This window comes from Rhincodon typus, chromosome 11, assembly GCF_021869965.1.
Source record: "Rhincodon typus isolate 14 chromosome 11, sRhiTyp1.1, whole genome shotgun sequence".
Taxonomy (NCBI): domain Eukaryota; kingdom Metazoa; phylum Chordata; class Chondrichthyes; order Orectolobiformes; family Rhincodontidae; genus Rhincodon; species Rhincodon typus.
The window spans coordinates 26,181,708-26,197,123 of NC_063342.1; the positions used below are offsets into that span (position 1 = coordinate 26,181,708).

General features: G+C 38.0%; 1 protein-coding gene across 3 annotated transcripts in view; it reads left to right on the forward strand.

Moving 5' to 3' along the window:
• cmss1 (cms1 ribosomal small subunit homolog) overlaps positions 1 to 15,416 on the forward strand; it is a 323,921-nt gene that overhangs the window by 165,397 nt on the left and 143,108 nt on the right. For all 3 annotated transcript variants that reach the window (XM_048602496.1, XM_048602495.1, XM_048602494.1), the window contains exon 2: positions 8,293 to 8,358. In XM_048602496.1, coding sequence (XP_048458453.1) covers positions 8,307 to 8,358 — 52 coding nt within the window. In that variant the 5' untranslated portion in view covers positions 8,293 to 8,306. The remainder of the gene's footprint in view (positions 1 to 8,292; positions 8,359 to 15,416) is intronic.

The following is a 15,416-nucleotide window of genomic DNA, read 5'->3' on the forward strand; positions in this document are numbered from 1 at the left end:
GTACAAAAGGAAGCCATTTAGCCTCTCGAGTGTATGCTGTCTCTTTAAAATAGCATTTGAGCTCAGTTCCACATGCCACTTTTTCTCCATAGCTTTGTAAATTGTCACCTGGAGTACTTGTCCCACTCCACTTAAAATTTGTACATTGCAGCAGCTTCCACCATTTCAGATAAAGTATTTCAGATCCTGATGATTCTGAGTGGGAAAAAAAAAATCTCCTAATCTCTCCTCTTGACGAATTCCCAATAAATTTTCAGTCCATAACCCATAGCTATGAACTCATTTGCAAGAGTAAATTTTGTTTCCCTAATTAGCAAAACCTCTAATCAGCTTAAAACATTCATTTTTTCTTTGTTTCAAGAAGCACAGCCCTAACATTTATAAGCTCTCCTCGTAGCTGAATTCCCTATCTAGTTAACATGCTGGTCAACCTCCTCTGCACTTCTTTCAGTGCCTTTATTGCTTCCTGAAATTCAGTGGCTAGATTTTTCCACATGCTCCAGCTGAGTCTGAAGTGAGTTTGAAGGTTCTAATATGATCTCTTTAATTTTGTATCTCTTTATTTACGAACCCAAGCAGTGCATGTACATTTTTAATCTTAAAGGTAAAGTCGCCATAGTCCTACTGGACCATAAGGCTGCTTTCTCATTAGAAAGAGAAATAACTGGCAGTGGTTTGACCTGAGGATCATTGTGCCTTAGGCAAAGGCGGGGAGGTTGAGAAGGAGAGTCCTTCGTGGTACGTCAGCTGGTGCCAGAACTGAACCCATGCTATTGGAAACATTGTAAACCAGCTCCTACGTTTTTAACCACCTTAAATACAGAAGTACGGCTGATGAACATGTGGAGGCCACTCAGCCCTTCAAGCCTCCTCCGCCATGTAATAAGATTATGGTTGATCTGATTTTATGCTCAACTCTATATTTCTGCATATTCCCAGTAATCCTCCTCTCCTTGGTAATCAAGAATCTATCTACATTTGCTCTAAAAAATATTTAAAGATTCTGCACCCATTGCCTTTTATGGAAGAGAATTCCAAGATTCATAAGCCCCTGAGAGAAAATAAATCCTCATCTCTGTATTAGATAGGTTACCTTTTATGTTAAAACTATGACCCCTACTTCTACATTCTACCCCAAGAGGGAACGTCCTTTCCACATTCTCCTGGTCACCCTCTCAGGATCTTATATGTTTCAATTAAGTCAGCTTTGATTCTTCTAAACTCCCAGAGGATACAAGCCGAGCCTGTCTAGCCTTTCCTACTAAGGCAATCTGCTTATTCCAGATATTAGTTCAGTAAATCTTCTCTGAACTGGTTTCAATGCATTAATATCCTTCCATAAGTCCAGTGGTCATTACTGCACACAGTACTCCAGAGAAGTTCTCAGGAATGCCCTGTATAACCGAAACATAACCTTCTTCTTACACAATTATTCAATTCTCCTCATAATTGAACATAACATTCTATTTGCTTTCCTGATTATTTGCTGTACCTGTCTACTAACCTTGTACAAGTCATGCACCAGGACAACCAGATCTTTCTGCATCTCTGAGCTTTGTAAACTCTCGCCTTTTCTGGCTAAGTTCTGTTCTTAATACTTTCTGCCAAAATGGACAATTTCAATTTCACACTTTCCCACGTTATACTCCATTTACCAGATCGTTGCCCTCTCACTTTACCTATCAATAGCCCTTTGTAGGCTTCTTGTGTCCTTTTCACAACTCATCTTCCTGCTTATATTTCTGTCCTAAGCAAATCTAGTTACCATAGCTTTAGTCCCTTTATCCAAATCACGTATGTGATCTTCCCAGGCTGAAAAACTTTGCATTTATTTCTACTCTCTGCTTCCTTTTAGCTACCCAATTTTTTATCCATGTCAATGTGTTACCCCCAACACCATCAGCTTTTATTTTCCAACCTATCATTTAATGTGGCACCTTATCAGTTGCCTTCTGGAAATCACAATACATCTACTGGATCCCCTCTATCCACAGCAAAAATTACTTCTTCAACAAACTCCAATAAATTAGTTAAACATGATTCCCCTTTGATAAAACCATGTTGGCTATGCCTGACTTCCTTGACCTTAACCAAGTGCCCTTTCATAATGTCTTCAATGATGGCTTCTAGTATTTTCCCTATGACAGATGTTAGGCTAATGGCCTGTAGTTTCCTGCTTTCTGCCTCCCTCATTTTTCAATTAAAGGAAGGAGGGAGAAAGCAAGAAACTACAAGCGACTAGCCTAACATCTGTCAATCTAAAGGAACTTTCCCCAAATCTAATGAGTTTTGGTAAATTAAAACCAATGTATCAACTATCTTGAGTAAAAGAAAATTCACGATGTCCCTGTCCTCTTTGAGTGATAGCTTCATGTCATCTGCTGCCTTTGCTATGATAGTTTCTTTTAAAATTTCTCTCTTAGGTTGTTAGTATACCCGTTCTTTTCCTTAGCAAATTATTTAAACTACTGCAACACACGGTATGTTTATAAATATTTAGGAATTCAATTTAACATTGACTACTAATATTTTGATGTAGTCTCTTTTTTCCTCTGATATTAATTATTTGTTTTCCTTCTATGCTTTCTATAATCTTCCTGCTTATTATTTGAATCTTGTTCCAGACATTTTTCATAAGTCTCTTTTAATTGTTTTGATTTTATGTTAACTTTTATTTATTTTGTCAAGTAGGGCGCATTATATTTGGCTGTTTTTTTATCCTTGAGTAGAATAGATCTAGCTTGTACGCGAACTATCTACAGATTTTTTTTTGGTCAGAGTTGAGAAATAATTGCAAGAAGTGGATTTCAAATAAAGACGGAGAGATACAGGAACAAGACTGCGGGAGATGTTCAAGAACTGTAGTTTAATGATATTGGGGGCTGTTAAGTATCCTTGCCAATTAGGATGATGTCAGAATAAAGGGCTAGGAAAGGGAAAAATTTTGGAAATATGTTCAGGAAAACCTTTTTGATTAGTATATTTTCAGTCCAAATGGGATAGAAGCTTTGTAGGATGTGGTGCTCAGGTTAAATGTGGATCAAGAGAACCAAACATCTGAGGAAGCAAGTAGGAATGTTCATTGTTTCAAAAACACAAACCAGATAAGAGTGATTATCATATTGTGATTCATATATATAATTTTTCATGTTAATTGTTGTGAGTTTGGGTTTCTGGTCTTTGAGTCAGCATCATGTGTGTTTTCTGTTTGTCTTTAGAGTTTAAGGGTTTTGTGCACCACTAATAGACTTATTTTGTGATCCAGCATGGTGAATATAGAGGCTCCTGGTTTGTTAGAAAGTTGTGGAACTTGTTTATTTTAAAGCTGAAGGGAAACGCCAGTGAAGACAATGCCATTGACTGCAACGGGAAGGTCACGGATGGCCTAATAGAATGGGCAGACGGAACTTAAAACAGAGAAGCATTTTGGCCAAATGGATGGAGAACGGTAGAAGCAATATATAGTTATTGATACACGTCGAAAGAGGGTGCAAGGATAGAAGAGCTGGGGGTTCATGTGCAAAGGTCTTTGAAGGTGGCAGGATACAGTACATTGAAAGATTAGTTAGCAAAGCATATGAGATTCTGGACTTTGCAAACTGAAGCATTGGGTAAAAAAGCAGGGGCATTATACTGAACCTATAGAAACTTCTGCTTAGGTCTAAACTGGAATTTTATGCACAGTTCTGTCACCACAGGGGTGTTAGAGATGGGCAATAAATGCTGTCTTGTCAGCCATAGACACATCCCATGATCAAACATAAAAAATAGATTCAATCCCAGAATCAGTTCGTAAGTGTAGCATTTGGAACTTTAGCACAATTGTTAATCAATATTGCCATGACCTACTTTTTCATTTTGTATCATTGCTGAACACTTGGTAAACATGAATATTAAGAACCCATCCCAGGCCATCTCCGTTAGTGCAAAATATCATAGGCCCACTTAGAAAGTGTCTGCAACTCACCAACCTTTGTTGGTTACATTTTAGACATTGATGTTTATACAATTTAATGCCTCTTTCATGACTTCTTTTTCTCAATTTAGGCCCTGTAATTTTTTGGGATATTTCCGATTTAACTGCTATTAATATATATCTCTATAGCTTACTATTTTCTGGTTCCCCAGATAAATTAGTTTAACTCTCCCACCCACTCACCAACGTGCTAGTTTACAACTCAGCAAGAACATTTGTCCTGGCTATCTTCAGATGTAACTCTTCCCTCTTGCAAAGGTATCCCTTACCCCATAATGATTCCCAGTTCCCCAAGAATCTGAAACCTTCCCTTCTGTACAATCCTCCAGCTAAACATTTGCCTGAACCTCACGTTTCTGCTTCTATATTCACCAGCATGAGACACTGAGAGTGGTTCTGAGATTGCTACCTTTTGTGGTCATGCTTTTTCCTAGCTTTTGAAATTCTGGCTGAAGGATTTCAGTGCTACGTGCATCATATGCATCATGACTTCTGGTTTTTCCCTTTCTCATTTCAGACTATGCTGCACCCCTATGTGATATCCTTTACTATACCATTCCGAAATAGCCCTTGTGGTTATAGAAATGCCCCAATCTATCAAGTCCCCTCTGAGTACTGCATTTTTACTGTTTGCTTTTATTATGTGCAGTCAAGTCGCCCGTAGGGTGGATTCTTACTGCATTCCATCAAGGTGTAGTCATGTTTCCTGGTATTCAAAACTGAAAAATCAATTAGCAATTATTCTTGGTGTAAGTTATCTTGACTTGATGAAATATATTCCCAGAAGCTGTTAATATTGTTGATTACAACAGTATATGGACGATTGACAGCTGAATCTTAAGCCTAGGAAAAACATTTAATAACATCTCCTTAAATAGAAACATGATCTTGAAATTAGTGGGGAACACAATTAAATATATGCAGTACTTTAAACTGTACTTAAAATGAAATTTAATATTGAGACAATATTAGAACAAGTACTTAAATTTCAAATCTAATCAAATTAAAAATACCACCTCTTTTTAAAAAGATTCTGTTCCAAAATTTTCCACCTTTCCAGATCTGGAAAACATGATTTATTGACAAAATGTACGGTGTCTAAATTAGGAATGATCCATGAAGGTTAGGCCTTCCAATGTGGGACATGAATGTTTTCTGGAAGTTACTAAAGTTTACCAAACTGTGCAGTGTATAGGAATCATACCACATTGGTCTACTCCACTTTCACCCAAGCCGATTTCATTATGATATTTGCGCTTGCTCTTGTGACAACTAGCGCTTACAATGTCAAGGCACACTAGACAATGGGCCAAGCAGTGGAAAGTGGGATTGAATAGTTAGGTTCTTGTTTTTGACCAGCACGACTCGATGGGCCTGAGGGTATTTTTCTGTGCTGTAAACTTCTACGAGTCTATGAGAAATACTTACACTATAGAGGGCCCCAGTGACTATTGGATAAAGCTTAATTTATCTCCAGCAATGTTATTTGCTACATTTACCACAAGCATAGCATGGGTGACATCAGACCTCTAGTTTAGGATAGGTTTTAATTCTGCTGCATGTTTGGCAGTAATGCCATTTATCAGGTTGGGTCAGTTATTTCTAATGTCCCTGTAGATAGAGTACTCCACTTTGATTTCGTACTGTATTCGTAGGTACTTAAGAATTGCCAATAAAATAGTAATAGTTGAGGACATGAAACCTATCATGCCTGGTTAATATTCAAGTACTTTGCTTACTTGTTTAGGGGAGCGAATGTGATTACAAAGTTTCGCGTTAAATTGTCTACCAGTAGAAATACTGGCCTTTTTTCATCTAATTTTGCATCTAATTTGAGATCATTTGAAAAATGTTAGAGCTTACATTGAGTATACCACATACCTCGACCATTGGTTTTTCATAGATGTCCTCCTGCGGTGAGTCTGCTTTTCCTTGGATTGTGTCCCGTTGGAGAGCTTGTAGCACGTTTTTTGGCATAACAAAGCCATACTGTGCTTCCAGAAGTGCCAAGTCAATTTTATCCGCTTTTAGTACAGTTATTACTTCATCACGGGCCTAAAACAAATCCACACAACATGAAGCATTGGCATGCTCTTGATTTATAGAGAATAGAGTACGTAGAAAAGATTTCATGAGTTCACATATATTAGGGATAAGCATGCCGGTGTGAAAATAAATTATCTTCCATTAAAATGTAAAATTAAACTTTTACTATGCCAGATAAGGTGAAAGTTATCGTTTTTCAACATTTCGAATAACTTCAGAATCGTGCTTTCTCATTTTGTGGAGTGGACAAATGGATACAAATTTGGACGTAGTAAATGGTCTAACTGTACCATGTTTACCGGTAGAATTTCTGCTTGTCTAACACATAAAAGTCAACATATGTCCCATTTCAACTGATGCGTTTATTCAGTTGATCTCTTTGTTTTTGTTTTGCATTCCCTGTGTTCTTTTGTTTCTCTCATTAACTCTGTGATGTTTGAATTTTCTGTTTTAAACTTAGTTGTGTTCTTTATAGGAAACTGACCAGAATTAAGAAATAGTATTTCCGTGAAACATGTTTTGTCCAACTGACTGAGGTGTTCATGTGTAGACAATAATAGAAATTCAGAAAAAAAATGAACAAAATGTAAGTTTTTACAAACTTGAACTCCAGCAATTTGAAATCAGAAAATGGGTTAAGAGCATCATTAAATAAAGACTAAAACAATCAACTGATGCTCAAGAAGCAATAGAAAGTAATTAATTGTGTTCCATTCAATACTTAGGAACATTGGAAATAGGAACAGGAGTAGGCCATTCAGCCCCTCAAACCAGTTCCACCATTCAGTGAGATCATGGCTGATCTGTGGCCGAACTCCATATAACATTGGCCCATATCCCTTAATACCTTTCCTTCACAAAGATTGATCTACCTCACATTTAAAATTAACAGCTGATTGAACATCCATGGCCCTTGTGGAAGAGAGTTCCAAAACATCTACCATCCTTTGTGTGTAGAAGTGCTTCCTAACATCTCTCCTGCATAGCCTGGCCCTAATTCTCAGACAATGCCCCTGAATTCTGGAATCCCAAACCAACAAAATAGTTTATCTTTACCTACCCTGTCTTTTCGTCTTACTATCTTGAAGACTGATCAAATCACCTTAACCTTCTAAATTCTGGAGAAAGTAGAGTTAATTATATAATCTCTCCTCATAACTTAGTCTTAGTCATAGTCATAGTTATAAAATTTACAACACGGAAACAGACCCTTTAGTCCAACTCGTCCATGCTGACCAGATACCCGAAACTGATTTAGTCCCACTTGCCACCATTTGGCCTGTATCCCTTTAAAACTTTACTATTCATGTACCCATCCAGATGTCTTTTAAATGTTGTAATTTTACCAGCCTCCACCAATTCCTCTGACAACCCGTTCCATACACACACCACCCTCTGCGTGAAAAAGTTGCCCCTCAGATCCCTTTCGAATCTTTCACCTCTCACCTTAAACCTATTGTAAACCTACATTGTATTCCGTTCGAGGTGGTACATATCCTTCCTAAGGTGTGGTGCCCAGATCTGCTAACAGTACCCCAAGTCGGGTATACAATTTTGTATAACTGCAGCATTACTTCTAATAAGAGTTGCAACTGTTTTAAAGAAAAGAGTTCGAGTTAATAGAGATAATACCAAATCTGTTTAATTTGCAGGGGCTAGGAATTTAGAATTTGGAAGTAATGGATGTGGTGATCTGAGTGGCTCTTTCTCATTTAAATCTTACGTTCAGAATTTTGTAGATGTGTCCTCAACAATACTGATGTAGACATTTCTTGCTGATTGCCGATGCAGATAATAAATTTAGTTTTGAGGGGAGAGATATGCAACCTATTGATAATGTTGTTGAATTAAAAGGCAAAAATTTAAGCCTAATTTTGCCAAAAGTTTTCTTCAAAGCTTAAACTTAATGGGAAATTTTAACTTCAAAATTTAAGACACAGTGCAAGTGGTCCCTTCAAACTTTGTGAAATAGTCCTAAGAAAGAACTTGCGCTTAATATTTTCTTATATCGTACTTGTGAAAGTATACACCTTCAGAAACTTATAGAAATGTCTTTCCATGCAAAATAATTATCTGAAATTTATTGACAACAATAATAGCAAATAGCTTTTGTCAGAGTCTTCCAATTAATGTTGTTTTTGAGCTGTTTTACGTGAAACTTGATGCATTTTAATTTCATATGTCCTTTCAGACTGCTGCCCATACAATATTGTAATCATTTCCTGGGAACACTGTGACCTATCAACTAAATTATGTGTTCTACTTTGCAGAATTGACCATCAGTATGGAAGCTAGCCTTCTCAAGGAAGCATCTCAAAAGCCTAAGGCAACACCAGGTAAGACTTGATTTTCAACATTCCAACTGACATCATCATAAAGCTGTTTAAACAAAAGCGATCTTGCAGAAAATTGTTATGTTTTGGGGTTCAGTTACATGCAAGAATGAAGTTGAAATAGTTTATCTTTTATTCCAAACCTACTGTGAAATTATTCTCATTCAATCAATGATTCAATCTAACCTTAATCTTGCCTTTTCTTTTGCACTATACAATCAAATTATTGGAGGTTGGGACTTCAATTATCAAAGTAAACCTTTGGAAATATGAAAGAATATAAAGATTACTGACCTCTAATTCACCTTCAAGTATACTGAGCAGGAACAATAGGTCATCTCGAGAAAGATCTTCGTGTTTTTTAGATGACGTCCTGGTTTTATGATTTCGCAAAACAGTCCCTGTCTCCTCCATAAAGAGTCTTTCTCTTCGATTGTTCATTGTAATTGTTCCCAAGTATGACTCGTCCCTTTCAGAATTTCGATGGTGTAACCTTGCTTGTTGATGCATCCTTTTAGTTTTGGATGAGCTTTCCAAGCTATTGCTTCTTGAGCGCATTTCCAACTGAAATAGTTCAAAGCAAGTTTTTTTTTTCAATGAAGTTACTTGAAACATCCATATACTAATTTTAACATTTTTTTCATTCCTTCATGGGATGTGGGTATCAGTTATAACATTTATTGGCTAGAGCGCAGTCAAGAGTCAGTCACATTACTGTCGATCTGGAGTTACATTTAGGCCAAACCAAGTAAAATTGACAGATTTGCTTCCCTAAAGGACATGACAGAACCAGACAGACTTTTACAATGATCAGTAATGGTTGTATAGTTTCCATTAGGACAGCTTTTTATTACAGATATTTTTATTGAACTCAAATTTCGCCATCTGCTATGGTGAAATTTAAATTCATTTTCACAGTTTGGGGGTCTGGATTACTAGAGTAGAGTCATAGAATCACAGAGTAATACAGCATGGAAACAGGCCCTTCAGCTCAAACTGGTCCATGCTGACCATGGTGCCCACTCAGCTAAATACAATTGCCTGCATTTGGTCCATATCTCTCTTAAACCCTTCCCATTCATGTACTTATCCATATGCTTTTTAAATGTTGCTATTGTACCTGCCTCAACCACTTTCTCTGGCAGCCCATTCCATTTACTGACCTGCATGAAGAAATTGGCCCTCAGGTCATTCTTAAATCTTTCCCCTCTCACCTTAAACCTATGCCCTCCAGTTTTCAATTCCCCTTCCCTGAGAAAAAGACTATATGCATTCATCCTATCTATGCCTCTCATGATTTTATACACCTTAGTAAGGACACCCCTCATTCTCCTACATTCCAAGGAATAAAGTCCTATCCTGGCCAACCTCTCCCTGTAACTGGGGCCTACCTGTCCTGGCAACGTCCTCATAAATCTTCTTAGCACACTTTCCAGTTTGACTATGTATTTCCTATAACAGGGTGACCAAAATTGTACAAAATACACCAAGTACTCCTAGTGCAGTGATATTACCACTACTCCAATACCTTCTCTAAACTCTAAATTTATCATTGCCAATAAATAGAGCAGCCTCTAGTTAAGGTCATTAATTATTTTTATGAGTTTGAAAATTTCACGTGGAGAGCAAAAATAGCATTGGAAGCATGACCACTATTTCAAATCAAATTGGGCATTTTAATTATTCATTCTTGGGATGAGAGCATCACTAGCTAGGCCAGCATTGTAAGACCATTATAATTTGTCTTAAGATTCAACTACATAGCTGCATACCTGGAGTCACGTAAAGGCTATGCTAGATAAGGAAGTTAGATTTCCCTCCCTATAGAACATTAGTGAACCAGATGGGCTTTAATGACTATCAGCAGTAGTTACATAATCACCATTGGATGTGGTTTTAAATTCCATATTGTTTTATTGCATTCAGATTTCACCTTCTGCCACGATGGATTCAAGTCCATGTCCCCAGAACATTAAATAAAAACCAAAAGAACTGCAGATGCTGTAAATCAGGAACAAAAACAGAATTTGCTGGAAAAGCTCAGCAGGTCTGGCAGTATCTGTGAAGAAAATAATCAGAGTTGACATTTCGGGTCCGGTGACCCTTCCTCAGTTCTGAGAAAGATGCTGTCAGACCTGCTGAGCTTTTCCAGCAACTTCTGTTTTTGTCCCCAGAACATTCGGCTGGGGTTCTAGAGTACTAGCCCAGTGACATTGCCAGTAAGCTATCATGTCCTTGACACATCCACATATTTTTTCAATTAAGATCTGGATAACTGGTGCCCACAATTAATCAGCGAGATCTTTCAAGTTTAGGAACAAAAACAGAAGTTGCTGGAAAAGCTCAGCAGGTCTGGCAGCACCTGTGAAGAGAAAATTGGAGTTGATGTTTCGCGTCCGGTGACCCCAAAAGGTTAACTCTGATTTCTCTTCACAGGTGCTGCCAGACCTGCTGAGCTTTTCCAGCAACTTTGTTTTTGTTCCTGATTTACAGCATCCGCAGTTCTTTCGGCTTTCAAGTTTAGATTTACTCTATTCACGTCTCATCTTTTTTATATTTATCTTCTCCAAAACTGAATATGTACAAAATGTCCTGTGCTCCAGACAGTTGGATGGTATGTTTTATTTAATCATAGCCACTAAATCATATTCACAATTTACTATTCCCTTTGTTTTCACAACATATACTATCCATAACGATCAAGTAAATTAGAATGTTTTTTGTTTTCACATCACTCCTAAAAGTTTCTTAAAATCAAAATGAACTTTGGACATTCAAATTGTTTCTTCCAGCAAAGCACCAGAATAAAACTTGATTATTTAGAGAGACTACTTTATTAATCAATGCTTTATATAATAGAAAATTATAGTGTTTCAAGCTCTGAAATACTGAACAGCATTTTAATTTGGTCAGTTAGAAGGCATTTCTCCTGTTACTTATCCCTACCTGTGTAAATACCATGCTAAGTATGGCAAACCAAGGAAGAGCAGTTGAAGGGATAGAGAAAAAAGGTGGATAAATATGATATGAATTAGTTATTACATGAAATGTACATGGGGGAATGAACCGCTTCGACCAAATGGCTTGTTTCTGTGTTGTGCCTTTTATGAATTTGTTCATCACAGATCTGTGCTGAATTTGTTGATCTCATGGATGACCTCGCTAATGCTATAATCAATTTTGGTATTCTGAGACGAACAAACACAGCCCGTATGTTCCTGACCATTATGTATCTACCTTGCAACTAGTGGGCGCACGTGGACTCATCGTGAGAAGAGAATTAACCTGACTGTAATGCTCCCACTAGCTTTCAAACATTTACTTTTCAGAGCCATAAATGTGGAATAGCAGTCGCTAGCAGTGAAACTGTCTTGCCACTTGGCCTGTTGAAATTGAGACAAATTGTAAGTGTGAGGAAAAATTATAGATAGGATTCCTGATATCGCCTCAACTTTTACAGTCAGTTTGAAAACTAATCTGTTGAGCATTTTATTGCTCTGTACTCTTAACTAATCAGATGATGAAATTTTGAGAACCCCACAGGACCAAGTTTGTTTCTATTTATACGTGCAGTTTGAATAGCAACAACTGACATAAAATTGTTAATGTACTGAGATGTCGCCAAATAATAGGAAAGCATGGAAGTCAACAAAAATTAATGCCCTCTTCAGTGGTGTTTGGTGGTGGATTCGGTGTTTAATCAAGTGGGAAACTGGTGGATGGAGAACCTCTCCCTGCGACCTCCCTCCTGCCATCAATCAGCTGTAACCCAGATTCTGTCATGACATGAGGCCAACATTATCTGACAACAGTCACTACCCCATCCACTTGTGCTGCTGTCCAGTAGCTCTGGTTGGCTGTCAGATTTTTGGCAGGCCGAACTTCTGCTCCCTCAGGATTTCTTGATCCTGAGGGACGTCCATTGCTGTCGCGTTATGTACCTGAGTGGCTGTTAATCCAGTGGGCCTTCACCAAAAGAAGTGATGTGGGTTTCACAGTGGTGAACCGGATGGGTTTCTTTACAACAGTCAATGGTAGTTTCATTGCCACTATGTCTGAGATGAACATTTCATTTCATATTTATGAGTTGAATTTAAATTCAAACGGCTGTTGTGATGGGATATGAACCTCTGTCCTAAGAGTGTTCGAATATCAGCATCAAAAGGTATAGGGAGTAGACTGGAAGGAAATTTTAATTACAGCTTAAAGGAGGCCGCCCTGCAACTTATAGGGTGCAACTTTTGACAATAGAGGTATCTTAGGTGAATTCTTTACCTTCTGCTCTGAGATAAAACAATGTCCTATTTGTTTGAAGAAGGTGAATGTATTGTAAAGAATGCGCAAGCCTATATTGAGAAGTAGGCAGCAAAATAAATTCTTGTAATTTTGCAAAAGCTTTACAACACTAATGTTCACACAGGGATTTTTGTCAATGCATTCACTGAGGAAGATTGTAGAATCCCTAAGTAATGTTTTTGCAGTATACCACAGAACTTAAATCTGATACTTTACAGTTTTTAGGACCTGCTGACCTCATTTTGATTACTCTGCAATTACAGTGGTTTGCATTCTGGATCATTTCTCCTCCTTGACATAAACAATGTGACACATTAATTAGCTACAGTTTGAACTTGTTCTGTTTGTGGAATGACTTCATATTGAATAGAATGCACAGCATCTAAATCACAGTAGGAGGTTTTCCATTTCAGACTGCCTAGCTGATGGTTTTACTGTTTGAGGGAATTGCAACAGCATTGGGTTTAATGCTGGATATAGTTTTGTGCATCCAGATTTTCCCTATAGTTGCTGCAAAGTTAGTTGAGAATGGCTAACCTGCTACTTTGGATATTCTCACTTTCATCATAGGCAGCCAGGCAAAGGTATGATATTCTGCAAGCTTGTAATTAAAGAACAATAGACATGAAGTCAGGAAAATGAGAAGAAAACAATGTTTTATGAGAAAATAAATAAAGCAATATGCAAGATGGACAGGGAAGGGTTATTGGATTAACTCAGAAGATTATGCTAATATTTTCATAATCTAAATTAAGCATTATATCAGTGAAATGACTTTTAACACTAAGCTAGACATGTAAAAATTCACACTTTCTTGCATGGAAGAAGAAAAATATAGTCTTAGGAACATCAGAAATAGGTCATTCAGCCCTTCAAGCCTGTCCTGATGTTCAGTTAGATGAGTGCTTCCCAAACTCTGTAGCCTGAGAATCACTGGGGCCTCACACAGCACCAACTGGACAGATCCCAGCCGGCTTTACTTACTTTGTCTTAACTCATGCATGGGATATGGACACCACTGGCTGGCCAGTATTTCTTGCCCATCCCTAGTTGCCCTTGAGAAGGTGGCGGTGAGCTGCCTTCTTGAACTGATGCTGTCCATGTGCTGTAGGTAGACTCACAATACCATTAGGGAGCGAATTCTAGGATTTTGACCCAGCAACAGTGAAGGAACGGCGATATATTTCTAAGTCAGGATATTGAGTGGCTTGAAGGGGAATTTGAAGGTGGTGATGTTCCCAAGTATTTGCTGTTCTTGTCCTTCTGGTAGGAAGTGGTTGTATGTTTGAAAGGTGCTGCTTAAGCATGTCTGCTGAATTTCTATAGTGCATATTGTAGATAGTACACACTGCCGCAACAGAGCATGGCAGTGAAAGGGGTGGAAATTTGTGGATGTGGTGCAAGTCAAGCGGGCTGCTTTGTCCTGGATGGTGCCAAGCTTCTTATTTGTAGATGGTGAACAGGCTTTTGGGAGTCAGGAGGTGAGTTACCTGCTGCTGTATTCTTATCCTCTGACCTGCTGTTGTAGGCACTGTATTTATATGGCGAGTCCATTTCACTTTCTGGTCAATAGTAACCTCCAGGATGTTGATAGTTGGGGATATTAATGCCTTTGATTGTGAAGGGGCAATGGTTAGATTGTCTGTTATTGAAGATGCCATTGCTTGGCATTTGTGTGGCACAAATGCTACTACTGCAAAAACATTGGAGGGAAGGCAATGGTCTAGTGGTATTATCACTGGACTATTAATCTACAGACCAAGATAATGTTCTGGAGACCAGGTTTGAATTCCACCACTACACTGAATTCAATAAATATCTGGAATTAAGACTCCAATGATGACTGTGAATCCATTGTTGATTGACAGAAAATCCCATCTGGTTCACTTATGTCCTTCAGGGAAGGAAACTGCCATCCTTACCTGGTCTTGCCGACCTGTGACTCCAGACCCACAGCAATGTGGTTGACTCTTAACTGCCCTCTGGGCAATTAGGGACGGGCAATAAATGCTACCTCAACAGCAATGCCTTCATCCCGTGAATGAATTAAAAAACTCTAACAGCATTAATGGGAGGAATGAAAGCTTCTGATGAGAAACTAATAAGCTGAAGCCCAGTTCCAACATGGAACAGTTGCATTCAACAGTTTAATTCAACAATCCACATTAACTCTTACGATACTGAACTCTTGGGAAAAAGAATAAAAAAAATTCTAAGTGGTAGATTCTATAAATAAGAGCTAAAGCTTTCGTATTGCATAAGAATCTACAACTGTTGAAGCCCAGTCAAAAATCAAAACACAGTCTAAATAATTTAATGTCGCTGTCTGGAAGCACTGTGCCATTTGTTCAGACACCTTGTTCAAATCATGACGAGAATTGCCTGAACTCTTCTCTAGATGATGCCACAGAAGCTGACCGCTGTAGTGTGTATGCTTTTGGAAATCATAAACATGTTGCCATTTTGCAGTGTTGAATGTTATAATTAATTTTGAAATAGATATCATAAATTATTAATTCAAAGATCAGAAGTATATATGCGTATTCTGGGGAGTCAGGGGTTGTTTGCGGAGGATCCCAATCTACATGTTTAATAATTCTGGTGGGTTTACCAGAATGGACTACATATAATAAACATGATAGCTATTGTTATTAGTCTTAATAGTCTCCTCCAAGCGTCCTTCCAGTAACCTGCCTTATCTCATCTCTACTAAACGCATGATATGATTGTATAGCAATTGGGAGCAAAGATAAGCTTGCAATTAT